Here is a 25,801-nt window from a genome sequence, read left to right on the forward strand (position 1 = left end):
TTGTACCACACTGCTTTTGTGTGACGTCGAGTTGTTTATAAGTAGGTAACGTCTTTCTGTTTCCTCAGCTCTCTGTCCACTGGAAAACTTATTTAAAAATTTCACATTGCAAATTTTATTAAAATATATATTTACCTATACCTGTGTGTATGTGTATGTGTGTGTGTATGTGTGCGTGTGCGTGTGTGTATGTGTGCGTATGCACCCAAAGGTGTGTGTGCGCATGTGTGTGTGTGTTCCTGTGTCTGCATGTGCATGTGTGTGTGTGTATGTGTGTGCATATATGTGTGTGTGTGTGTGTGTGTGCATGTGTGTGTATGTGTGTGCATATATGTGTGTGTGTGTGTGTGCGTGTATGTGTGTGTGTGTCTGTGTGTGTGTGTGTGTGCATGTATGTGTGTGTGTATGTGTGTGTCTGTGTGTGTGTGTGTGTGTGTGTGTGTGCATGTATGTGTGTGTGTGTATGTGTGTGTATGCACCCGCAGGTGTGTGTGCTTCTGAAGGGTTCTGGGGGTGGGGCAGGGTGGTTAGGGTTATGATGGTGCAGTTTGCCTTGTTATTATACTGACAGAGTAGTTCAGAAAAGCTTTACTTAAGTCTCTATCCTTAATGGGTATCTTTTGTTAAGTGTGCATGTTGTGGGACCTTAACCCTAAACAGATACATTGTCTGATCAGCTTCTGGAGAAAGGACAACAATCAGGCATTATGCGTCTTCAATACTTGTGTTGTAAATGGTAACAAAGCGGAGCTTGTACACTTATCTGCACCATAAAGGACACACTTTTGTGTGGATAACTGACCACTGAGGCAGAGCAAGCAAAAGGAGGCTTTTGTAACCCTGACTGTATAATTGTTTTGATTTGTTTGAGAGCAAAATAAATAAATAAAACAAAAAAGAAATGCTTAATTTGAGACTTTGTAGAAGTGATCTCATTCACAGGGATTGCTTTCATGTACCGAATTATAGCAAGTCAGTGATTCAATCATGTGGGTCTATTTTACTTCAAAACTAGCCAGAGAAGTGTTTTCAGTTTTCACTTATAATCACTTTTACAGAAAACATTCAATTGAAAATTGCCTTAAGCTAAAAAATGAATGAATACAAAGAAGAGCAATGGAGAGTATATTCTAAAAACAAGGGCTCTGAAACTGCATTCATAGCTTTTTCTCCAGTCTGTGGTTCAAACGCTGGGGTAATGGCATTGGACAGACTGGTGTTGTTGCATCCCTGCCAGATCCACCCCAGAGGATAGGATCCTTAAATCTAGCTAAGCAACAGAGGAGGGACTTGGGTATTCCAAGATTCAGGACCAAATGCTCTCCAGCATGTATTCAGATAATTGAGATAATTATACATCGCTTCACAGAACCAGAATATGACTTTCAGTTACATAAGCGCTCACTTGAGAGTAGGCTTGATGTATTTTTGAAAGAAGCCATTTTGTGGGTAAAATTTACCCACTAATACTTTATCAATCATATAATTTATAGCATGATTTGAATTTTGTTTTAATTGCTTTTCTCTGAAATAACTGCTAAAATGTGTTAATATTTTATCCTATAATGATGTAATTCTTTTCACTGTTAATATGTTAGCGTTAGTGTTTGCATGGGTGTGAGTTCACTCAAATTTGCACCCCATTTGATACTTCTGTGCACATTGACGGAAACAGACATCGATTTGTGTGGTTTGTCCAGTTTTTCTCCGCCGCAACGCTGGAGTCATCGTGGGCTCCGTCGTCAGTCTGGAGAGCACAGACGAGCGTACGCGTTCTCTCCTCCGGAGCATGCGATGTAAGCTGCCACTTCTTATCACGCTGCGGTCGGTGAGCCGGCCGGCGCGGACGTGTAGAGGAAGAGACTTAATGTGTGGCTCGACAGGTGAGCGTGCAGGGGCCACGGCTGAGCGGCCCCCGGGGGAATTAAACCCTCCCGTCCCCGGGCGAGGCTAGAGCCAATGCTGACATGGTCCGGATTCAGTGTCAGACCATGGGGCTAGACCATGTCCTAGAACAGTCTCTTAACGGGATGAGCCACCCAGCACCCCTCGTAATTTGACATTGGTGACGTTCAGCTGTCTTATTTTGGAAGCCGTGAGACGTAGCTGTGTATGGCTCTGGTCCATGTTGTTGGATTTGCTCTAATGCCTGATGCATTTGGCCTGTACAGCTAGGTTGTGAAACAGATGAAACCCCAAGTTTTCTCCCTCAGACAGCTATGGAGTTCATATTATCCAAGATGCGAATTTACAATTCCTAATATCAGTTTAATGATTCTTTTGATTATTTTTATTCATTGCCTAAAATGAAACCAAAGTCATCATCAGTCATAGGCCAGTGAGAAAGAACCAAGAAAATAAAGTGTGGTAAGCAGTGTTCACACAGCACTGAACTGTACTTCTGGTGGCTCTTTTAAACCAAAAAAAAAGAAGTAATATGAGTCGGTGAGTTTTGAGTAGCCCGTATCTTCTGGAGAGGGGTGGTACTCCCTTTATGATTCTCCCCCCTCTTGGTTGTGCTCTCCGAGTGTACTGCCTGCCCACTCATTCAGCAGACTGCCTCTTGTAGTATCACAGCTCGGCTCTTATTGTAAGACGTTGTCTGCTAGCACACCCGCTCTGAAAGGCCTAGTCCTTAAACCTGAAGGCGGAGTGTCTGTGTCCGACACGTTATGAAATGTGCGTTGACTACAAACGCCTTTGTGGCTGAGCGTCTGGTTTGTGAGGTTATTGTGCCTCTTGGTGTGTCTGCTGTAACTAATTTGGAAAAAGATCAGTGGCTACGAACAGGGAAAAATGAAACACTGATTAAATTGAAAAGGTCATACCGTGTCGAATATCTGCGCAAAGACGGATCGAAAATGCCCTTGCTCACACCGTCTGTGAATAAAGCAAACGAAGAAAAAACAAAAAGCAAAGTTAAACTCCCAGAGAAAGGGTGGATTAAAAAACAAGTTATAAAATAAAAAACACACCCAGCTTGGCTTGCAGTGCTGGAAGAGGGCCTTGACAGGAAGTGATGTCGTCACATAATAAAGTTGGCAGAGCTGCGAGGTCTCTGTGCTTCACGAGCGAACGGTTCCCCTCCCCCCCCTCGTCAGACTCCCGCGTGCGGCCGCAGAGGAGACACGCTCCGGCCTTAGGTTGGGCGGACATTTTAATGCGGCACCATCGTATGGGCGTAAGTCTCTGTGGCTCAGAGGCACGCGAAGGCTGCCACTCCACCAGACGTGGCTGAGGAACGTGGCTGAGGAACTCCACTCCTTCCAGCCTGGATTCTGATTAGCTCGCAGATGCATCGGACGGTGGCATGTCTGGGATTTTTTTAACTGGGGTGGTCCGAGTGGGCTGATTGGGGGTTGTGGGGCTATTTGGCAATCGTAACCTCATGGTTTTTGGGATGGGTGCCCTGCATGGCCCATCAGATTGGGCCTCTCTCTAGACGCACCCTTGGCAACAGATTGATGTGGATAAGGGCTCTAGGTCAATGGGGCACTGTTGTGCATGAGAATATGTTCAGCGCTGCTTGTCATGAAATTAGTGTAATTGGTGGCGCGGTCTTCTGCAGCTCATTCACAGGCATGGTTTCCATGAATGTCTGCAGCTGTTCCTTAATTAAATTTGCGGTTTTGACAGAAACGGGCATGTACTATTTCATAATGATTTTTACGAGGACAGTGCCGGGCAGTGTAGGCTGAATGATATTGGGCTTGATGGCTGCATCAGTTCCACCCACGTGATAAACGCCATGGCCTTTGACCGCTGGCTTCATGTAAATGTGTGTGGGACTTTCTGCGGGTCTACAGTTAAACCCTCTTTGCCATTGTGATTCCTCTACTCACTGGACATTGGAAACATTGTCAATTATATTTTGTGTTATCAAAAATGCAATAGGTACCTATATTACCTTATTTGTCATTTCAAGCCTTCATTTTTCTTAATTCACCTTTCAGCCATTTCTGTTCATGCTTTTTCTTTTTGCTGCAGCCTATTTGTAAGAACAAGAAGATGATTCTGCTGCAGTTTTAACCCGGGTGGTGCGAGAGGAACGCTCTACTTCTTTCCCTTTGTGCTTTACAAGATTGATGATCCTTTAGGGCCTCCTAGGATCACATTTAATCAGATTCCCGAGTTTTAAAAATGCTAATTCTGAAAGGACAACTGTGTGGCGGTCTGATGATGCACTAGTGGCTGCTGGTAGTTTCCCATCTGTTAAGAAGGAAACATGAGAAAAGTCTTAATTTGCCTGGAGATATCCTGGAAACAGCACGAGCTACATTAGGCAAAATTGCCTGAGGAGCTACATCACCAGTGAACGTAAACGCAAACAACCGCACTCATGCATACTGTTCTTCCCCAACACGTACTGCTCGGACACGTATGAGGTTCCAACTTGCCAAATTCATTATTTCATTTTGGGGCTTCGTGGAATATGGTTAATTGAATATTTAGCCTAATTAAAAGAATCCGTAATGAACCTAGTGTTTTTTTCTACATGCTAGAGGAGCACACTAATGCATCCCAATTAGTGCATGTGCTCCAAAATAATTTTTCCAGTTTGCACACATACGTTTTCAGGAGCAAATGTTCCTAAAATGGGAGCCCTGTCCAAAGTCACTTAGATCACATTTCTTCCCCATTTTGTCTGAAAAACAGTGGAACCTATTGACCATGTTGGCATGCTTTTATGAATTTAGTCGATGCCACATGATTTTCTGATGAAATATTTGCTTGTGTACAGGTCTACCTAACAAAGTGCTCAGTGAGTGTATATGCCATTACTGTATTCCTGTTTCCATTGACATTTGTGTGTTCCTTTTTGGACATTTTACTTGACAGCATAGTTTCCTGCCATGTTTTCAGTGACTTCATGCCTTACTCTTGGGTATTTGATGTCTTACTGATGGAAATGTTTGGATAAGAGGAAGAGTGTCATGTGCTGATTAATTATTAATGTGCTGGTACAAATATATTGTTACTTTATTCAGAATTATTATTCATTAGGAAGGTTGAGGGATTAGGACTTGAACTGGTTTTTCTTTTTTCAAATATAATTTTGGGGATAAGTCTGCAGGCTTTTCCAGATCATTTCTTATACAAAACAAAAAAAATGAAGCGTAGCATTGAGAGTAAAGCACATGGCATGGAGATATGAAAGCTGACAAAATCCAACCTGGGCTCAGCTTATCTTCACAGCCTTAGCATAGGAATTGCAAATCGTGTGTTTTCATTTTCCATTTTTTAAAAACAAGTCTTGCCTTCTCCCTCTTACACACGTCCCTAAATATTTTGAAGCGAAGGGAATGTTTGTAACCAAAGAAACTCTGTTTGGTGGGTCTTAGATACTTGAAGATGAATGTGAACTGTCTCAGGAAGCTTGTTGTCTCTCTGGTGGAGGCTGTTTCTCTGTCATTCCACCAAACCACTGATTGTTGGGGGCGTGCCTATGCAAATCAGTCTTCAAGTCAAATGCCTCATCTGTTGCACGGGCTTACCAAAACATTTCCGTTGTAAAACTCGCAAGACAAGGTGTTATGCGAGGAGGGGGTGGTGAAGGGGGGGGGGGGGGTTACAGTCTGTATAATGTTGAGGAGAAGCAATCCAGACCGATTCCAGAGTGCCTATTACCAATTCAATATGTGGTTATATATTTTGGCACAAAAAATGTTTTCGCTCCAATATACATCTCCTGACAGAACTGTCCAGCACCTGTGTTTAATAAGCCCTCTTTCATTTGTTAAGCCTCCTTGTCATGTGGAAGGCTCTCATTCCCGTCCTGCAGCAGCTGCTTGTTTTCAGATAGCCCGCAGTCCACTCTGTGGACCGTTCGGCCACTTGCTTTTATTTATTTATTTTTGATGCGCCTAAATCCATTTTGTATCGGGATTTTATTTATTTATGTATTTATTTATTGTAATTTTTTTTCTCTGTCCACTCCGGCAGTATGGAGTCTGGACATCTTTCCTTTATGAATCGCGGGTCGCCTTCCGATTTGTGGTTGCCGAGAACCATGCTGTTGCCATAGCAATGGAGGTCCTTTGAAGGAGCAGGTTACTTGGCACAGCCTTTGCATCATTTTGCAGCTAATTCAAGAGGTTAAACTGTCAAAGTACTGTACACTAGAAAATATGACCAGCGCAGATGATGGTACAGTAGGCTCAAGCACCTTATATGGTGTTCATGGGCTTCTGCTTCACACAGAACTGGCTATAAATAAAATTCAAACATGAGTATTTTAAATCAATGCAACATATCTTTAAACCACAGTGCTTTGAGTCAGAAACAATATGTGGACCGCCTCACTTCTGCCCTCTAAAGAGTTCACTAACTGCATGACCCTTAACCTTTACCGAAACCACAATTTGCAGTTTGTATAGAAACATCCAGTCTGATTGTACTTTCAATTTTTTTGATGCTTTGATGCCGGAATGTCTACCTGTGAGCAATGTGATCAGATCGTTTGGAAAATCTATCCCACATTTGCAAAGGACTTGGGATTAGGGGTCTGATGTGAACATAATAATCGTTTTATCTGCTTATCTTTCATATTATCTATTTATGTAGCGCTTTGAGATTGTCCACACAATGAAAAGCGCATATTAAATTTGATATATTATTATTATTATTATTATTATTATTATTATTAATAAATGGTCAGAATGGAGTAACTACACTCTCTAGTGTGTTACTAGAAAATCGCCAATGCAGTCATAAGAGATCTCACTACATAAGCCTATCTACCTTGCAAACTATGGCTATGTTCTGTATGTATTTAGAATTTGTACTTCTGGCTCTTGGTTGACATTGTTAAATTGCACGAGTGCTTTAGTGTTGTTGCACCTTTATTTGCTGGTCTGGGAATGTTGTTAGCTATAGCTGTCACTATTTCTCATATTAATTAGGTGAATGCACTTACGTTTCTCCTATATTGTGGCACTAAATGAATGTAATATAATGTAGCTTGTAATTTAGTAACTTACTACTAGTTAGCCAGACCTTTGTTTTTTAGCTACTGCTATGTTGTTTGATAGAATTTTAGCTCCATGATGGGAGAATAGCTAGCTGCTAGGTTAGACGACTCTTCTAACAGAGATTCAGAACATACTAAACAATGTCTGCATCCAACCAGCAAGGGCTACTACAATACCATTGTTGTCTTACCCACTCGTGTCATTGTCTTGAATCAGTCTTTTCAGCTTGAGCTGTCTGTGTTGCAAATTAATTTCTTTTTGGGTGATAGCTGGTAACCTTAATGGTGAGCAGACTAGTGTTTATAGAGAACGCGTTACTACTGGCAACCATAAAAACTGGAAATGAGTTCACAAAATCAACAAACATGCCACACCCCAGTTTGTGCCAAAAATAAGGTGGCTAGCATATGTAAAGTACGCCCACTGTAGATACAGTACGTGCATTGTGTGAACTTCATTCTTAATAACATGTCATAATACCAAAAGGAATAGTGTTTGCTTTGGCACCAGATTGAACAGTTCTCCGTTTTTCTTGGCTCAGACGAGCCCGCATTGAAGCAAGGCTGACCTATTCCAAAGCTTCACATCTGGGTTTTCTAGTATCTGGCTCAGAGGCCAGAGGTGGAGCTTTTTATCTGGGAGGCAGTGGTGGGTGGTGGTGGTCCCCGGGGGAGTCAGCTAGTGCTTGCACTGTATCAGTAACTGCCTAACAGAACTACAACAGCTGGATAGCGCCTCCAAATAACAAACCCCATCTACATACTGAAAAAAACAGTAAGTGATCCAGGACTACATTTTTAACGAACAACCAAAGCACACGCTGAAAGACCTTCTGTTAGGTTAGAAAGGTTGTTGCATCGCGACTGGTTCGGGTTACAGTAATTTCGATATTAAAGCTTGCTTCCGCATGAATATGAGTGTCCCTGGGGAAAGAATTGTTCAAAAAGAATGGGGCATTTGGTACACTAGTAGCGGGCTAATTAGGAGCGATATACTGTTATTTGTTGCTGAAATGCAGGCACCCTGAAGACAGCCTTGTTCATCATGATGTCATATTGGATGCGTGTGTACGCACTTGGCAGTTCTGAAGTTGTTTCACCTCGGCTGCGTGCCGACAAAGGCGCTGTTGCCAAAATGTGCCCACGGCTGTCAGTACAAATCAAAAGCATGAAATAGAGGAAAAAAAACAACAGAATGCAGTGAGTACTAAGCATTTCCTCTCAATTGACATTCATTTTATCTGCCTTTTTTCTGTATGGTTTGATTGGGCCGCATTTTTCTTTTGCTGTGCCACGCTTCTTTGTTCTTCCAAAAATAGGCTATACAGTGTGTTAACCTCCACATGAGAGGCTGCTACACAGAGGCCTTGAGACTGTGCTGGAGTACGTTTGTGTTGTATTTTGACTCGTTTGTGAAAAGTGAAAGGAGAGGTTGGTTGGGTAAAGGAATGAATGGGGATCATTGTATTGAAAAGGCATGACGTAAAGCAATTTTCGGGTCCCCAGTTGAGTCTCAAACATTCCCCTCGTACCCCACGCGCTCGGGTGAGTGATGTCATCCAATGTTGTATTGGAATGTGCCTTTCAGATGGACTGAACTGGTGTGGTAAGGTGAAAGGTGGGCCTTAATTAAACCATAAACTGCCACCATTCGAACCTCAGCGCTTTGTCTGTGACTTGTGAAGTACTTGATCCTTCCACAAACCCTCAAAAATGATTGCCGTTATGTTTTAATTGACAGCAACTTACTGTCCCAAAGCTTTTTCAGAAAAATGAGTATTATGAAAATGATCTGGGAGATTGAGAGGTTTCAGCCTGCTGACAAACAGTCCTTCTGCTGAGAGAAGCCTGTCTGCTGGAGCTGTAGAGGCAAGGTGAAGTGGGGGTGCTTTCACAAGATGGGTGCTCGTCTAGATGGTGTTGTGTACGCGAGTATACAAGATTACTGCATTGCATTACTTCCTGACTAATGCAGAGCTTTTCTTCATTATTTTCTTCTTTTCATCAAGCAGTGTGAGAATGGTATAGGACCAGTCTTATTCACTGTACAGTATTTGCTTGCACAGTAGTGAAAGGAAAGTGAAAATATTGTGAAAAAACATTGTGTCCCTTCTTTTGGACAGTGTTTCTATTGCCACCTATGAGCTCGTCAATCCAGTAGTCTTCCGAAGCAAAACCGATAAATAAATCAGTGCACTCCTTAAAAATAAATTGTGATTGATTATTTATTTATGTTACAGATGCTTCTAGATTAGTAAATTGCTTTGTGCTCGCAGTTCTTTTTGACAACTAAAAATGTTGTCATCTTGGGCACGTGCAGTATAGCTTACATTTTACCAGTGTTCTGCTAGATATTGGTGTATTCAGGAATCTTGCTCAAGGGTATACAAGCAAATTATTCCACCTACATTCAAACCTTTAGGCTAAGTTATTTGAGTCTAGTGCAGTACCTTAATCATAATGCAGACACCAGCCAATTTGTTATTTTAGGTTTTTAGGGGTGGAGACGCCTGAATAATTGAATCAAGGTTTAATCATGTCGGCGTAGCTAGTGTTTTTAGCCGATGTGAAAATGTGGAAAAACATTAGTGTATGTGTTTGTTTTAATGTTATGTGTAATTAGGCATTTTCCCTTTTTTAACAAAGCTTATCTTCCTGATTTTTAGATTAGGTCTTTCTGAAGAACAAACAAAAAAATCTATGTCAACAATTCTGTTTTTAAAAAATACACACAGACTTAACTGGAAAGTGTCAGAGTTGACTTGTCTGTGCCGTTAACAGACAGAATGTTCTTTGACAGGAGGATACGTTGCCTACCCGTTATCTCGCCCATGGCAAAATTGTAATTATCACCGTTATCCTAGAAACTCTGTCGGGGAAGATTTAGCAGTGAAATGAGCTTTGGCACAAGACTTCACATTTTTAATGATTCCCTGCCACACTCGCAAACTCCAAATTATCAGTGGCAGATGTGTGTTTTCTGAGCTCCGTGGCATTAAAATTGAATTTAATAAAATATATTAATGACTGGTGTAAAAAAAAAAAAAGCTTTGCGAAGCATTCTAATTCCCTTAGAGGTGGCTACCATAAGCTTCAAATGCAATAAATATTTTCTTTTTTTTCAGTCCGCACCCATGGACTGGGTTTATTCTGATGCCACAATGCAGAACTCAGTCAGTGCCAATGGTGGAATTCAAACCCCCATTTGAGTCTTAACACTTTAACACATTTGATCCCTTCTCCATGTGTGTGTAAAGGTAAGGTCATCACGGTGGTTCCGTGAGCCTTAGATCGTAAATGGACATTGAATAGAAAATCAATATGCAGTGAAAGTCAAACACATATGTGGGACCCCGTATTTTAAAATGTGTCTGCGGGCTGATGTACATCTGTCATTACTGTCACGGGTAACAGAACCTTCTCTAACTGGTGTGAGCCTGCTATTGATATTGTTATAACCTGTATGACAGTTATGCCACGTTCGAGCTGTGGATTTGTGGTTGATGTCTTCTTATAACCGTGTGTGGGCGGAGAAGTGTCTTTATGTTTGGGAGTGTGCATGGGATGGGGGGGGGGGGGGGGGTGGGGGGGGCTTTCCGGGGTGATGCTGAGGTGCAGTCCTGTGCCTGGGGGTCTTTCCGGGGTGATGCTGAGGTGCAGTCCTGTGGCTGGGGGTCTTTCCGGGGGGACGCTGAGGTGCAGTCCTGTAGCTGTGGGTCTTTCTGGGGTAATGCTGAGGTGCAGTCCTGTAGCTGGGGGTCTTTCCGGGGGGAAGCTGAGGTGCAGTCCTGTAGCTGGGGGTCTTTCCGGGGGGACACTGAGGTGCAGTCCTGTGGCTGGGGAGTGTTTCAGGAGAATGAGGGAAGGCCCAGCCCAGGGTCAGCTCGCTAAAGCCCTGACAGCTAATTAGCACGTTAGCCCTCCCAGGACCGTCCAGGGGATAGATGGCCCTCTGTCCCAGTGATTGGGAGGCCCGGGGGATCTACATGCAGCCGACCTGGCCCGGTGCGTTGTGGGGGAGAGGCGCACGGAGCAGTGTGGGGTTCGATCGTGAATTTCACAGTAGAGGCGAGTGGAGAGGAATGCATAATGATCTTTTTTACTGGCCACCCCCTAGCCTCCCCTGGGGGATGATAGGATCCCTGGGCAACCACTGCAGGTAAAGTCTGCAAATACTACCAGACCATTTTAATTTGACCATTGACCATTATCATTTATTTAATGTGTGCCGTGACCAGCGTCATTGAAGCTGCAGTGTTGTGTGTCCCAATGATGGTGCTGATGTAAAAATCACAAGGGGAAGCACAACAAAAAACTATCAGCAAAGCGTTGTGGATTTTAGGTGAATGTCAGTTCTCCGATGCTGCCGTGCGTAGGGAAGTTTTATTAGCTGTGGTTTCCTGCATTTGAAGGTGGGCCCTAATGTAACGGGATCCTTGGCTTGGTCACTCTGGACTGGTCTGGACACAGTAAAACAGCGGGAAACACTCTGCGTACGCTCACACCACTCCAAAATAATTCATGAAATCATAAACAGCAAATAGTTTAAAGCTTCAGCTCCCTTTTATACACCGCAAGAAAAACAGGAATCACACCCTTTAAGTCAGTGGTCAGAGACTGTCGCGGATGAACAACTGCTCTGTGGTTTGGTCTCAAAATGGCTCCTGCTTTTGGAAAGTATCAAATGAATTTCAGGCAGCGATCGGACATACAGGTTAGATGACTGCCAGTTAAACTCCAGGTCACGTGAGGGAGCCCTAATCCAGCGGGCCCTTTAAGAACACATCCGGGCGGGTTCTGGCCTTCTTAAGTGTGCCGAGCGGTTTGGGAAGCGTGGCGTGAGTATGGAGGGGAGCGTGACCTGGGCTTGCCGCTTCTATCAGGATTTACATTTCAGATACTGAAAATGCTGATGAGCACAAGTCATTGTTGTGTTTGCCTAATCCCTTCCCCCTGCCAGCAGTGTCCGGGGGAGCTGCTTCTATGTATAGAGCTATCTGCCATTGCATTTGCACTTAATGCCGTTTGTTATTTTAAAGTCTAGTCTGAAACTGTTTCTCTCTCCGCGCTGTGTACTGATCAAATTGAGCTTCAATCTTTTCTCTCTGAAAAAAAAAAAAGGTTGGGGGATTAGTGCGTTGCACTGATTTATTCCTGGTTTTAATTTATCTTTTGAAGGATTTGGAATAATAAATTACAGACGACGGACTCGAGCTAAGTCTTGGTCTTTTGTAAAACCTCCAACTTTGCATTTATGTAATCCTCATTTTTGTTTGTTGCCATGGTTATAATTATAATAATGGGGAGGGTTGTCTCTCATGGTCTGCGACGTTGTATTGGAGAGTGGAACGGGCCAAACAACAACATACAGTACACAACTATTGTATGTGTACTGTAAACATTCCCTAAAATAATATTAGCCTCTTTGTCTCTGTTTTTATTTGAAACGATGGTGCTGTTTTTTGTGTGCTGTGTGTAGCACTTTGGCCGGTGGCTGCCCTGCTCTGGGGACTGTGAGTGTGTGTTTATGCAGGTGATCTCTTTAATGCGAAAGGGTGATAATGAGTTTTGGGCAGTGGCAGAATGGCGGTTATTCCTCCTCCCCTCTGCCGCGCTGGCACTCTCCCCCGGCGTCTCTCCACGCAGCAGAACAGACGAGCAAGCTGTGGGCATCCGTAATGAGCGAGAATGGGCTGTCACTCACTTCTGCTGCTCAAATTAATAACCTTGTTATTCATTTTTGTTTTTGCCTAAGAGGGTTAAAGGTCTGAGCTTTTTACTGGATGCATGCTGTCATTTGGCCCATTTGATGAAAACACAATAAATAAAAGAAGTGTAGGAACAAGAGAAGCCCAGACCCAAAGAGGCGGGCTTGGGCTCTCTTTCCTCTTAAGCGGCCTGTAATTGTTGCCGTGCCGACCCTGTGATGACAGCTCCGTGATTGGGTGGGGGAGCTGAGGGAAATGAGGAAACACTTGGCTCCAGTGCAGTCATCCTGACAGCCCCCGCCACGACAGCCTTCATTAAACACATCACACAGCAGTGGGGATGCAGAGAGAGTGTGTGTGTGTGTGTGTGAGAGAGAGAGTGAGTGTGTGTGTGAGAGAGAGAGTGGGTGTATGTGTGTGTGTATGTGTGTGTTTGTGAGAGAGAGAGAGAGAGAGTGTGTGTCTGAGAGAAATTATGTCTGTGTGTGAGTGTGAGAGAGTGTGTGCATGTGTGAGAGAGTATATGTGTGTGTTTGTGGGAGTGTGTGTGTGAGAGAGAGATTATGTGTGTGTGTGTTTGTGAGAGAGTGTGTGTGTGTGTGAGAGAGTGTGTGTGTGTGAGAGAGTGTGTGTGTGAGAGAGAGTGTGCATGTGAGAGAGAGAGTGTGTGCGTGTGTGTGTGTGTTTGTTAGAGAGTGTGTGTGTGTGTTTGTTAGAGAGTGTGTGTGTGTGCTTGTGAGAGAGAGAGTATGTGTGTGTGTGTGGGGGGGGGAGGGCGTGCATGTGTGTGTGTCTGTGTGTGTGTGTGTGTGAGAGAGAGAATGTGTGTGTGTGTGAGAGTGTGTGTGTGTGTGTATGTGTGTGCGGGTGCGTGTCGGGGTCAGTGAATTTGAGAATACTACAGCATATGGGCAGTCACAACATGTTCGCAGACAGTCGACCATCAGCATTTTCATTTATCACTGAGTCCCACAGTGCCACAGGAGAAAGAGCAGAGTGTGCCTGGGTGTGACTGTTTCCTCTGCTAATGCTCCCGTCCACTGCTGAGTGCTGAGATATTATCGTTAGCGCCGTCACAAGGCGCAGCTCTGATTAACTCCGCTAATGAGCGGCTCAATACAAAATAAATCCTTTTGAAATAATAAACATGTCGTTGATTGGAAATGCTTGTGGTGTAATTGCAGGCTAATCCTTTTGTGCTTGGTGCGTTTCACTCAGCACAAAATATCTCATTAGGAATGCATAAAAAAGATGCTTATTATTGCTACCCATTATAGCTTGTCAGTGTTTGGATGTGTGGGGTGTGTGTGGGGATATCCATTAGGCCGTGTCTGAAGCTTTTAAGACAGGTCAGAAGGAAGGGTGTGTGAGCAATTTGACACAATGCAACTGCAAATATTGCCACTGAATGAACTGAATCTAGGCTGCGGGAAATAATATTCTGATTTCCTCTGAGGGGCTAGCAGTCCTCCTACAGTGCTACAGCGCGGTTTAAATGTGGACAACAAACCGTGCGCGTATGTCTGTGGTGCGGTTGTGTGCGTCAGGTCCGCTGTTGGATGGGAACTTTCAGTGGGAGCGCAGGGGGGAGGCTGAGGCTCTGGTATTAAAAGAAGGAGCGCCTCCCGTAATAAGTGCTGGGGAACATATGGCGATGGGGAGCACTGCAGGAAGGAAGTGTGGAAATCGCAGGGAATGAGAGTTTGGGATTAACGCGTCTGCGCTGGAGATACCCAGACAGCCACCCCACCAAGGCCCCCATGAAAGCGGGAGAGAAAAGGGAGAATAAACGGGGAAATGGACATGAAATGAGCGCAACCCCCCCCCCCCCCCCCCCCCAGCCCCACTGCGGCTGTCCTGCGGTGTCACTCTCTCGTGGGGGGTCCTGGAGGGGCTGACAGGAGGGAGGAGAGCCGGGCAGGTTGGGAAGTCCGGCTAACGCTCCGGGAACGGGAGGCCTCATGTCGCCCCGGGCCCCACCCTCTTGCGCTTTCACCGAATTCTGAGTGAAAGGGGAGAGCGGGGTCACCCCGGTGTTTGTGTTTTAAACGCGGGATCTATTCGGAGGCTGGCCGGCCGCTTCGCCGCCCCGCCGGGTTCCTCCGTTTCGGGACTTTGATGTGAGAACAAGAGGCCGGACGCGCTGTTATTCGCGCGCTGTCTGCTCATTAATTATGCAGCGCGGGGCAGCGATCGGCGGCCCCGGCACACCGGGGAGGACCAGCGTGCGCCGGGCGGCGGAGTTAGCGCAGCCGCTGACTGCTAATCGATAATCAAAGGGTTCTGACTGTGTTAGACAAGATAGCCGTTTTGTGCTACCGCTTTTCAATGGCGAGAATTGACATTGATTTTTTTTTCACCGCCGCGGTATTCACAATACAATGTAAGCGAGATAGTAGTGGTGAATGTCAAAGAACAACATCTGTGCCTCCCACAGAACCCCTGGGAGGCACTCAGCCCTTTTTCATTTGATGTTATTCGCTAAACTCTGATGATATTAACAACAGAAACGGAATTATTAGCGATTCTGTCGCTGTAACAAGTGCACTTGCCAGCCCTGTTGATGCGATTGTCACCATGGAGTGCCACCCCCACTGTTTGCTTGAATTGAACTGTCATGATATTTCATGAGACTGTGAATAGAGCTCCTAGCTGGGAGCATTTGTTTGTGTGTACGTGTTCTGCAGCTTGCTTTTGTTGGTGCTGTTAAGTTTGTGTTGGTTTTTTTGTTTTCCTCGCGACACGGACACCCGGTTTGGGCCTGTCCCCCGTGGCAAAGCCGCGTCCTGTCTCATGAGCGTCCCGGCCGGGTGAAGGAGAAGACCTTGAGAGCGTCTTCAGCAAGCCGGCCACACGCTGGGCTGCCCTGCCGGCTCGGTCAAGGGGCCCTTCGTGAAGTGTTTTGTCGCACGCTGGGCCTGCTGAAACCCGTTTCCTATAGGCCTGGTGCGTGCTGGTCGTCAGTTTGAGTGTGAGTTGTAAATGGGCGGCGTGTGGAGTGCTCCAGGTCTCCTGGGCCCCAGTCGTGTGTGGATGAGAGAGCGGGTTTTGGAGCTCAGCGGCTGGCTGATGAAAATGCCCTCCGAGTCTCGGTCGGGTCCCTTTCATCAGTGGGGGTGCCGCCAGGGATTTTGGGCCCCGTGGAAAGATCTCTCATTGGGACGCATCACCCCATACCACCCCAACTCTGCACAAATTACAGCACCGTATTTGGAGGGCCGCTGTCCGTGAGGGCCTTTGGAAACATCCTTAACGCCCCCTCTCCCCATACCGCAACAAACAAAAATGAGGATTACATAAATACAGGTGTGCAGTAGCTGAGCATGATGGGAACCCCCCCCCCCCTCCTCCCACTTCCCATAATGCCTTTCTTTCATCTGCGGGTGGAACGGGCTGGTTTCAGGCTGGCGACTCATCAGACGCTAATCATCTGGGGAAACGGGATTTAAGCTTCGGGTGCTTCTGGGAAGGGACCTGCTCCTCACCACTATGCTGCGGCTCCTGATTCACGGTTCTTATTAAAACACTGCAACATGGTTTCCCGCTAAAGCACTTAAGCTTTGGGGCCTGGTTAGTCATAATGAATTTAAAACAATGGTTAGATAATTCACATAATTACTGATAACTTGATTTGATTTTTCCTTTGCGCTTTTGTTGCACAGAATTTTTAGCTTGACTGTTGTCTTGATGTGAGTTTTGTGTTTGTGTTTTGCCTGAAAATACACTTCATTAGGTATTTATTTGACTCATTTATTAGTCTTCTGCTGCTGTAGCCTATCCCCTGAGAGGTTTGACGTGTTGCTCTTCTGCAAATCACTGTTTATGTGCGGTTATTTACATTACTGTCACCTTCCTTCCTTCACCTTCTGGTTAAATACATGATAATAAATAAAGAAATAAAAATTGCCTATCTTGGACTACTTGGTTGGTTACAAACCTATGCACTTCAGTGGGTATTTGGGAAACGTGCATTTTGTTCTGCATTTCGGCTGAATTTCCCCTTCTTCATCCTATTGGTGAACCTAACTTTTCAGAAGAACTCTTCCATTAGTAAAATTAAAACGGAGCTCTGAAATGACGGTTATTTGCATGCAATCACTGTAGAGTCACAGTGCAGCCGCAAACTGTTCACCCCATTCAGCTTAATTAGACATTGTGTTTTTCCGTACTGCCTGCTATTAAGGGTTTACAGATGATAGAATCTGATTGGGGTACACAATAAAGAAAAGTTGGGGATTCCCGTGTGGCTCGTCCGGCTCCGTGCGATCGGGAATGCAGTCCCGGCTGCGGTCCGGAGTCTGACAGGGATTGGATATTTGACCTTTGTGTCACCCAGGGAGCGGTGGTTTGTGGTCAGCAGGAAATCCCAGGCTTACTGTGTAAGATGGACGCCTCTGGTCTGTCGAGCCCCAGACATCTTTCTGCACCAGCTATAGATACACGAAGCACGACCCTCTGAAGCAGTGCAGCAAAGTGGGCGTAGACGTGAAGAGAAGCTGCAGTCCAAACTTTTCAGGGAATATCAATGCTGTCCCGTATTGATCTTGCCAAGATGGGACAGACCCATATATGTGATTGGGTGTATCAATATATAGTACCATTTATTGACTATAACTGTCATTAGAATGAGAATTATACATTACAAATGTAAACCAGTGAAGTGAGATAAGTGAGGTATTAGCTTTTTGACTGTTGCAGGACTGGTGAATACTGCCATCAGTGCGGCATTCGGGCTGTGTGTTTGCAAACACAGTTTATAGGGGTCATATTTATGGAAGCCTTGTGCTCATTTAGCACAGGCAGTTACTATGGTTCTTCTTGTGGTAATAACTATGAGCGCATGTGTAATAAGAAATACCAATCATAGAGGATGCCGAGTTTCTAAATGAGGATAATGGTCTAGACTATTTGAGATTTACATGCATAACAAAATTTGCTGAACAAAGGATAAATGGAACGACTTCCATTTTATGAAACACACATAGCCTATTCATAATAGTTTTATCCTAAATTTAGAAAATTTTGGTGGGGCATAAAACTCACTACACGCATCCCATTATAATTTTCAACTTCTTTCATGATATTGTATGAATTTAGGAACAACTACAGTACGAACTACAGTGGTGTCGATTTGCGGCCTAGTCACTACGGTGTTGGGGAACAGTCCTGACCAGGTTGGTAGTTTCTCCAACGATCCATCGTACTGTGGTGGTTCAGTGGTGACTTTTGTCGTTGTTAGGGAAACGCACCGCAGAATTATTGAACACAGTTTACAGGCCTGCCGCTCCTGGCACAGTCTTGGCCTACGGCACATTCACCAGCGTTGCCCTCTCTAAGTTTGTACAGAATGTCCGTTTCTAAGTGATTCTAAGCAAAAAAACAAACCCCACCGAATGCCTCGGAAAGGACCGCATGATGTCACGTCTGGTGAGCTGTTTTCTCAGCGGTGGGCTACCACCGCCAGTAATTAATGTGTTTTTTTCCCTGAGTGGTCGACGGAATTGTCTAGCGGATGTTTCCGAACGTGGGCCTCCGGCAGAGCGTATTTGTGTGTGCTTTATTTTACCCTGTACGTTAAAGGGAGAGATCAGCACCTGCTCTGCCGTTAAGCACAAAAACAGTTCAGACGCTGCCAAGAGCAATATTTGCCATCCATTGAAGGTGATGTCGGTATTTGATCGGAGTTGTTGAGGATATTACCTGTTTGTTCCTGACGGCGTGTTGGTGGGGATCCTGAGGAGGTTCAGCAGGTTCAGCGCATCGCACTCCTGAAATCGGATGAATAAAACAGGGGGATTTACGGGGTGGCACGCGCCGGTGAGACAGTATAGCGCTGAACGCCAAGCATAACCGCTCATTACTGCGGTTCCTCTGTGTGTACTTGTTTGCGAGAAATGCACAGACTGCTCTTGCAGACGAGATTGGACTGCATAATTTGTGCTTTTGTGCTTTCAACGTCTGACTAAGAGTGTAATTGTGAATGTTGGGTCTAGTCCTTTAATGTATGCACTTTAATGTTCCATTGCATAAGGTCTGTTTTGTTTTTTTTTTGAAAAGCATTAGGCTGGCGTGAAAACATTTCCTCCCAGGGTGATACAAGTTGAGTGTGACCAACTAATGACAAGCAATTTTCAGCTATCCTTTCAGCGCTTTTAGTTCTTTTTTTCTTCTTGTTTTGGGGGGGGGGTGGGGTGTGTGGATGTTAAGGGGGGTAGCGGGCAGCTTACAGCAAGTTGGAAATTTTCCCGAAAACACATTACATAACAGCAGTCTGCAGGATACTCCCTGCGTCTTTGTGCATTAATAACTGCTCTTTCTACATCTACATCTACAGACATTTACCAGACACTCTTATCCAGTTCAACTTGTCCAGATTGCACAGTCTTACACAGTCAGTTTATACATCCGTATATTTATTTGAGCAATTCAACAAATCAATTACTTAAAGGTACCATGGTAGTGCCCCACCTGGGTATAGAACCTGCAGCCCTACAAGCCCAGTTCCCAGCACCTATGCAACCCACTGTGTGCAGGGTACAGTCTACAGGCCTGTATCACCTGCGTGTGGTACTGTGGTCTTCCACAGCAAAGACTGCACAGGTCAGCTGGTGGAGCAGCAGCATAGCTGGCTGCAGTCCTCCGATGAAGCATGCCAGTCTGAGCACCGCCAAATATCATTGGCCATGCCAAATAGGGAGGGAAAAAAAATTCTGTCTCAGGCTCAGAGCCAGCCTTCTGCTTTTTGCAACATCTAGTTCTCTTTGCTCCTACTGTATGTTAGTATTGAACAGGTGGTTTCCTCTTTTCTTTACGACCTTCAGGATTTTTCACTGTTTCCTTTGTTTTCAGTGTGTGTAGCTTCACGTTCAGAACATCGCTGTTGCTGTGAAGTTCAAATGCCCAGGCTAAACGGAGAGAGAAACCTCACTGTTGACTTAATTCCTGCTGGGATGACATTTTATGGCAGCAGTGTATACATGAATAAACAAAGCAAATGGTGGTGCTGTATTAATAAGTCTGTTCTATATTTCAAATCATTTATATTGATTATATATATAAATATATATATATATATACATATATATATATATATATATATATATATGTATATATGAATAACTATGTTGTTTTTCAAGTCTTACTTAATAAAAACAAAGTTAATTTCTTAAGTCATTTCTTAATTTTACCGATGTCTTATCACTTCCTTCTTCGGTACATTTCTGCCCTGTTCCTCAGGCATTGGATCAGGTTGCTGGACACAAACTGAATTTGAGTGAACTGAAAGGTTGCAGTGAACAGAATTTTCAGTGCTGTGATTTCATTTGCCAGACACTGAGTCTTGATGTTTGAAGAGAATACACTCTCTCTTTCTCTGTTCATGGTCATGCCAACTTTCTTTTTTATGACCCAATACAAACGAAAGTCTCATTTCCAAGCATATTTTCTTTAAGCACAAGCAAATTAGAATCATCTGACTAGTTGTGTAACTGTTTGTTTTTGTCCACTGCTGATACTCTTTGTTGATATATCTGCTTAAAATATAACAGATATATTTCAGAGGTCCCAGCTAATTGATGTAAATATTAATAGTGGTTAAGATTGGAAAAGTCAGTGAAATAAAGATTTCTCATTGCATCTCACAGTACACACTGTACCTGGAGCAGCTACACAGAACTGCTTCTCTGAAGTCCTGAGGAAACTGACAGTAAGAGAGAGAAAGACACCGAGAGTGTCAGAGAGCAAGAGAGAGACAAAGATAGAGAGAGAGGGCGAGAGAGAGATAGTGACAGAGAACGAGAAAGAGAAAGAGAATCACCAGTCCTCAGCAGAATCACATGTCTAGCAGGCAGGGACATTTCAGGTAATGATGTTATAATACTACTCCAATACATGGGATGTTGTAAGGTTCTGTATGTTAAAATCCGTGCACGCTTCCAACAATGTTAGCAACCGGCTTCTTTCAGCTGACCTCTGAGCTGACCTGGGTGTGCAAAACACTTCACCTCTGTGAATCTGTGGAGCCACTAGCTCAAACTGACCCGGGGGAAAAGAAAGAAAGCAAGATGGCTTCCTTTTCTGGTGCAGAATGCAAAGTGTTTCTGAGCTGTGGGTCTGCTGCTATGCTGTTGTTGTAACACTTTCGAGTGTTCTGTCTGTTTGTTTTCTTTAAATCTACAGCACATTTTAATCAACGTGTAGCATGATTATAAATGATTGAATTCACAACGCAAAAATGCATTACTCAAACTAGGTCTGAGAGGCGCTCTGATGAATTCCCTCTGAGGTCATTTCTTGCACTATAGGTAAAGAGAACCCTTAATACAGTGACATTAGACAGTAAGGTACATACTCAACATCCATATAACTGCCATAAAACTGCAATTCCTGTAACTTTATTATAATCCTGGTTTTTTATTTCTATTTGAAAGAACAAGGCAGAGGAAGGATCTTGATGTCAGTCCAGCTTGATTTGTGTAATGGAGTACAAATGATGGGTTTCATTGTAGGCCCATGTGCTCTGGTGGATAACCACCCTATTCATTTCTGTCAATGAGATTTCAGAAAGACCTATCAGGTTGAACCATTTCAACTCTTCAATCCAAGTTACTTTTGGAATAAGTGTACCAGTTCAAAGGCATTCACAACACAGTCTCTGCCATTGCACAGAGAAATGAATTCTTACAGGTAGTGGCGACAGCAATAGCGGTAGCATTGGTAATAGTAGTAACAGCAGTAGCAGTACAGTGGAACCTGCTTGTAAGCATAGCATCTGCCTCAGCATCAACTATGTAGATGCTGAGAGCATCATGCATGGAATGAGCCATCGTTTAGGTTGTATGGTCTTAGGAGAGTATTACAGATTGTAAGGAAATTGATTAATTTTCCATTCAGGACCATTCTCTTTAGCCCTTCAGTCCCATTGCGTGACTTCTCCCTGTCGTGAAGAGAGTGGGTTAACTGTACGGATTGAGTTATTTCCTATATTTGGCCCATAGCGTCAGATTTATAGTTTTACACTTGGCTAGGCTGCATTTTATTGCAGTTTTTTTGGTACAAGCTCTTGCCTTCCGGTATGCTGTTGGTGGTGGCTGGTCCCAGATGCAGCCATGCAGAAGGAAGGCCACTCACCCCCAGGCCAGGGCACGCTGGTGACAGGGTTGTACCCTAAAGACACCATGTTTGTTTTACTGCAGTAAAGAGAGTCTGAAAGCGCAGGGAGAGAATCGGAGCAATTGGCTCTGCAGGCGGAGGAGAGGTGTGGTAGAAGAGACGTGGGGGGAGGTGGGGGGGGAGGGGGGGGTTTGAGACGAAGCGGGGGCGTAATGAGATCCCACTGTCGTCACGCAGGTCGTTCAAGAGACGAAGAGTTCAGTTGCACGGAAAGCCAGGTCTGCAGTCAAATCGACACTCCGATGACTCCGTCTGTTCGCGGGAAGGTCACTTTAACTCATGATTCACAATGGAAAGCACATATCTGTTCTGTTTTTCCAAATAGCGATGCGAGCTGATGACTACAGCTTCTTGTGCGCTCAGTCATGCGCTCATGTGGAACGATTTAGGTTATTTCTCAGAAATGGATTTCTTTTTGTCATCAAAGTCACTTTCAGTTATAAGTTGATCATAGTACTCTTGAGTGCAGTTTTTTTTTCTGTTAAAAAAATTGCTTGGTACAATTCCTCGTGTAGCCTATACTTTGTTTAAAATTGTATGTTTCACAGGAGGGCAAATGAATGATAATGCAATTTGGTGAAATGGGGATGGAATTATGAAAAGGACGATCAATACCTTTCGATCTGTTTATGGTATTCCCCCTTGGCAATTATGTATCCCACATGGGGAATTGTGAACAGAATGTTGTTACCTACAAAACAATATTGGCTAAAACAGCGCGAAGAGTCCGTGAGCTCATATTTCGGCGCACAACCCTCTCCATAAATGTAATTTCGAGAGGTCAGATATTATTTGTTCATCGCATACCAGATGTTGGATCAGCACAATAACGTCAACTTTTTTTTATTTATCTGTCTCCCTCCCTGGCATCGTGGAGAGTTTTAAAATATGAGCTTCATTGTGTTTCAGTGCTCAGCTGTTTTGATAGGGCTGGGTCGTAAATCACAGCCAAATTATAGTTTTCCAGTTGGGTTTTTAGTGAATTTCAGGGCACACGTATGTTAGAGACAGCTTGCGGGTTACGGTTTGATTTATGTAAACCTAAATAAATGACGCACAGTGAATTGGCTTCATAAAGCAGGGCCTTTGAAAAGATAAGTAATGGATTAGTCACCGGCTTCCAGTAATGATCTGTTTTTTTTCTTCTGCTTAAGAATGGCAGTGTGCTCACCCTGTGACCGAGATGAAAAGGGGCATGATTCCTGGTTTTCCACTTGTACAATCAGAAGTGAGATTTGGAGTAGAAACTTCTGCGTGACATCATGAGACAAGTGTTCTTTCTCAGTTATCAAAAATAGCCTAGTCTTACTGATCAGTGCACTCTGGAATGGTGTTTTTTTATTATTTTAGAAGGGTAAGGGCTAGATGTGTGAATGTATGCACACACACACACACACACACACACACACACACACACAGTGGTATGTATTGTGCTATTATAATAGCATCACATCCAGGTGTCCGTAGGCCAGCTCTCTCAGTTTCCTCCCGCTGTGTGAGTGCGCTCTCCTGTCAGCCCCCTGTCCGTGAGCCCGGCCGTGCCTGCGTCCGTCTGACAGGACGACGCTGGAGTCAGGCGGGGTGTCCCTTCCTGTTTGCCCGCGGGGCTGACGCGCTCTACGTCTCCTCTCTCGGCAGGTATGGACGAGAGGACGAGCCAGGCGTCCTGGGTGGCGGGAGGCCAGTCCAGCCCCTCCTACGAGACCTCCAGGGTAAGAGCTGTCCTTCGAGAAGCCTGGCAGCCTGACCTTGCGCTCTCTGTGTGTCCGTGCCGCACTCTTCTGAGTGACTGGGCCAGCGCCTCCTTATTCTCATTCTGTCTCATTCTGATTCCTCACCTTTCAGTTCCTATCTTCTGTCATGGCCTGTTATTAACAAACTATTTTTTCTTGGGATTATTAATATATTAATGGTTGTATTCTGTGGTTTAATTTGAATGTGTTTGCTTTAGTTAATTTGAACTGTTATTGACTGTTAGTATATTTATTCATACAAAATAATCAGTCGATAAGCATTTGTGATAAGTTTTGAAGTAAGTAAGATTGTGGTATTAAATAAATATTTACTATTATAAAAAGAATACAAGAGAAACTCAAATTTTCCTTTTGATATAAATGTACATATTCCTAGTTATTTAAAAGTAATTTTTTAATTCCAAGCGTTTTCATTTTATACTTACCTAATGTTAGCTACGTCTCATATGAAGTCATGACAGTCTGTTTCAGCTATTATGGTATGACTTTGGGTTGAAGTAATTGTTTCCATTTTATTGAGTCCTTGGCTGTTTTTTTTGGGGGGTTGTGCAGCTGACTAACTACCAGAATTCTGTGGTACATTTTTCTGTAGAAAACAGAAGGAAAGGGGAAGTGATATTAAACCTATAACCCACATATTAAAATGATGGGTTATTTTAATAGCAGGACGAGGCCTCCGTTTTCGTTCCAAAACCTCATGCACCATTATTTCCCCCTCTCAAACTAGCCTACCTAAATTGAAAATGATTTATCTTGAAAGTAAAGAGAATAAACTACACATGATAACAGTGTGGTTGCCCGATTCATGCTCAACATATTTTGAATGCATTTAAGAGATCAAGCTTTTGCATAGCTGAAGATGACATGATCAATTTTCATTCATTCATATTTTATTTAAATGTAATAATTTCTTCCCTGTCCCAACCATTCAATCCACGTTATCCATATCCTTTTTAGTTTGGACAGACAGATTAATTAAAACACACACATGTACACTCACATGCACAAACACAGGCATATGGATTCACATACAGGAGTGATCAGGATTAATATCTGCTGCATCTACCAGTGGTAGAGATGGATCTTCTCCACACAGAGTGGTTCTCTATTCCATAGCCAGACATTTTACTAAATATACACATTTATATAATGTCCAGTAACCTGCCACATGAATGTAGGGCTACCATATTGATTTGATCATCTGAGTCAATCAAAGGTGTGTCAGATGATCGATATTCTGCATGCATATTCAAAGTAGATACATTTTAAAGGAGGGTGATATCTAGAGGAACGGGTGGAACCCACACCTAACATAACCTAAAGTTCTGAGGTGTACATAGCAGCGAACACAGACTGAATGAATGTTGCCGGGATAATAATTGTAAAAGAATTGACAAAAGGGGAACCGGCAGAAAAGGTGGTCTATTTTCGAAGCAGAAGGGAAAACAAGTTATTTTTTTTTCTCTGTTTCATTCCAATTTCTATTTGTACAACATGGCATCTGCGTAACCTCTATTTACGCCATAAAGGTCTCAGAGAGTCTCGCCTTCCTCCTCGCTGGGCGTGAAACGGCTCCGCCGTATTTGCTTATTTGTTTGTTTATTTCCCCTACACCCTGCTCTCCCTCTCGCCACCCCTGTATGAATTTCATTTAATGTCAATCTCCTGTCACTTCCCATCAGAAATCAGCTAAATGTCAGGTCCGGGCCTTCCCCGCGCTACCTTGTTTTCCTCTGCGATGCCCTTCCCGAATGAACATCTACGGGCTATAACTCCGCGGGCGCGCCGATTTGAATTACAAGATGGAGACGCCCGATATCTTCCACTCCAGGTGCACATAAATCAGCGTTCCCGACAGGGCCAGGGAGGGGCGTCCAGAGGCAGACAGATGTTTTGCGCCTTTGCACTTCGCCGCCCGGCAGCCGGCGTCGGGGAAAGCGCGCTCGTGTTTACCCGCCGTTCATGTTTATTCATACGGGCGTGAGCGTAACTCAGACGAGGCAGGTCAGATGGATATGCGCAGATCTTTAGCTGCTCGTGTTTTTTCCCCAGTGCCTCATTATGGAATTTGAATAGGTATCAATGTTATAAATTATTTGCTGAAAACATGAATTATTTATATAAATGTAGCATTTAGATAACAATTAATTATTGTATTAATGAAGTAATTTATGCTCTAAATTCTCACTTATTCCGGT

The 25,801-nt window shown here is 44.0% G+C and overlaps 1 protein-coding gene across 5 annotated transcripts in view; it reads left to right on the top strand.

Annotated features, from left to right (window-relative positions):
* Window positions 1-25,801, top strand: part of LOC133111531 (transcription factor 12-like) — a 100,720-nt gene that overhangs the window by 2,994 nt on the left and 71,925 nt on the right. For 4 of the 5 annotated variants that reach the window (XM_061221963.1, XM_061221966.1, XM_061221965.1 and 1 more), the window contains exon 4: window positions 23,488-23,561. In XM_061221963.1, coding sequence (XP_061077947.1) covers window positions 23,488-23,561 — 74 coding nt within the window. Of the gene's footprint in view, window positions 1-7,681; window positions 7,746-23,487; window positions 23,562-25,801 lie in introns of those variants that run through there. The other variant, XM_061221967.1, reaches the window with a different exon arrangement.

Source organism: Conger conger, chromosome 15 (genome assembly GCF_963514075.1).
Source record: "Conger conger chromosome 15, fConCon1.1, whole genome shotgun sequence".
Lineage (NCBI taxonomy): Eukaryota > Metazoa > Chordata > Actinopteri > Anguilliformes > Congridae > Conger > Conger conger.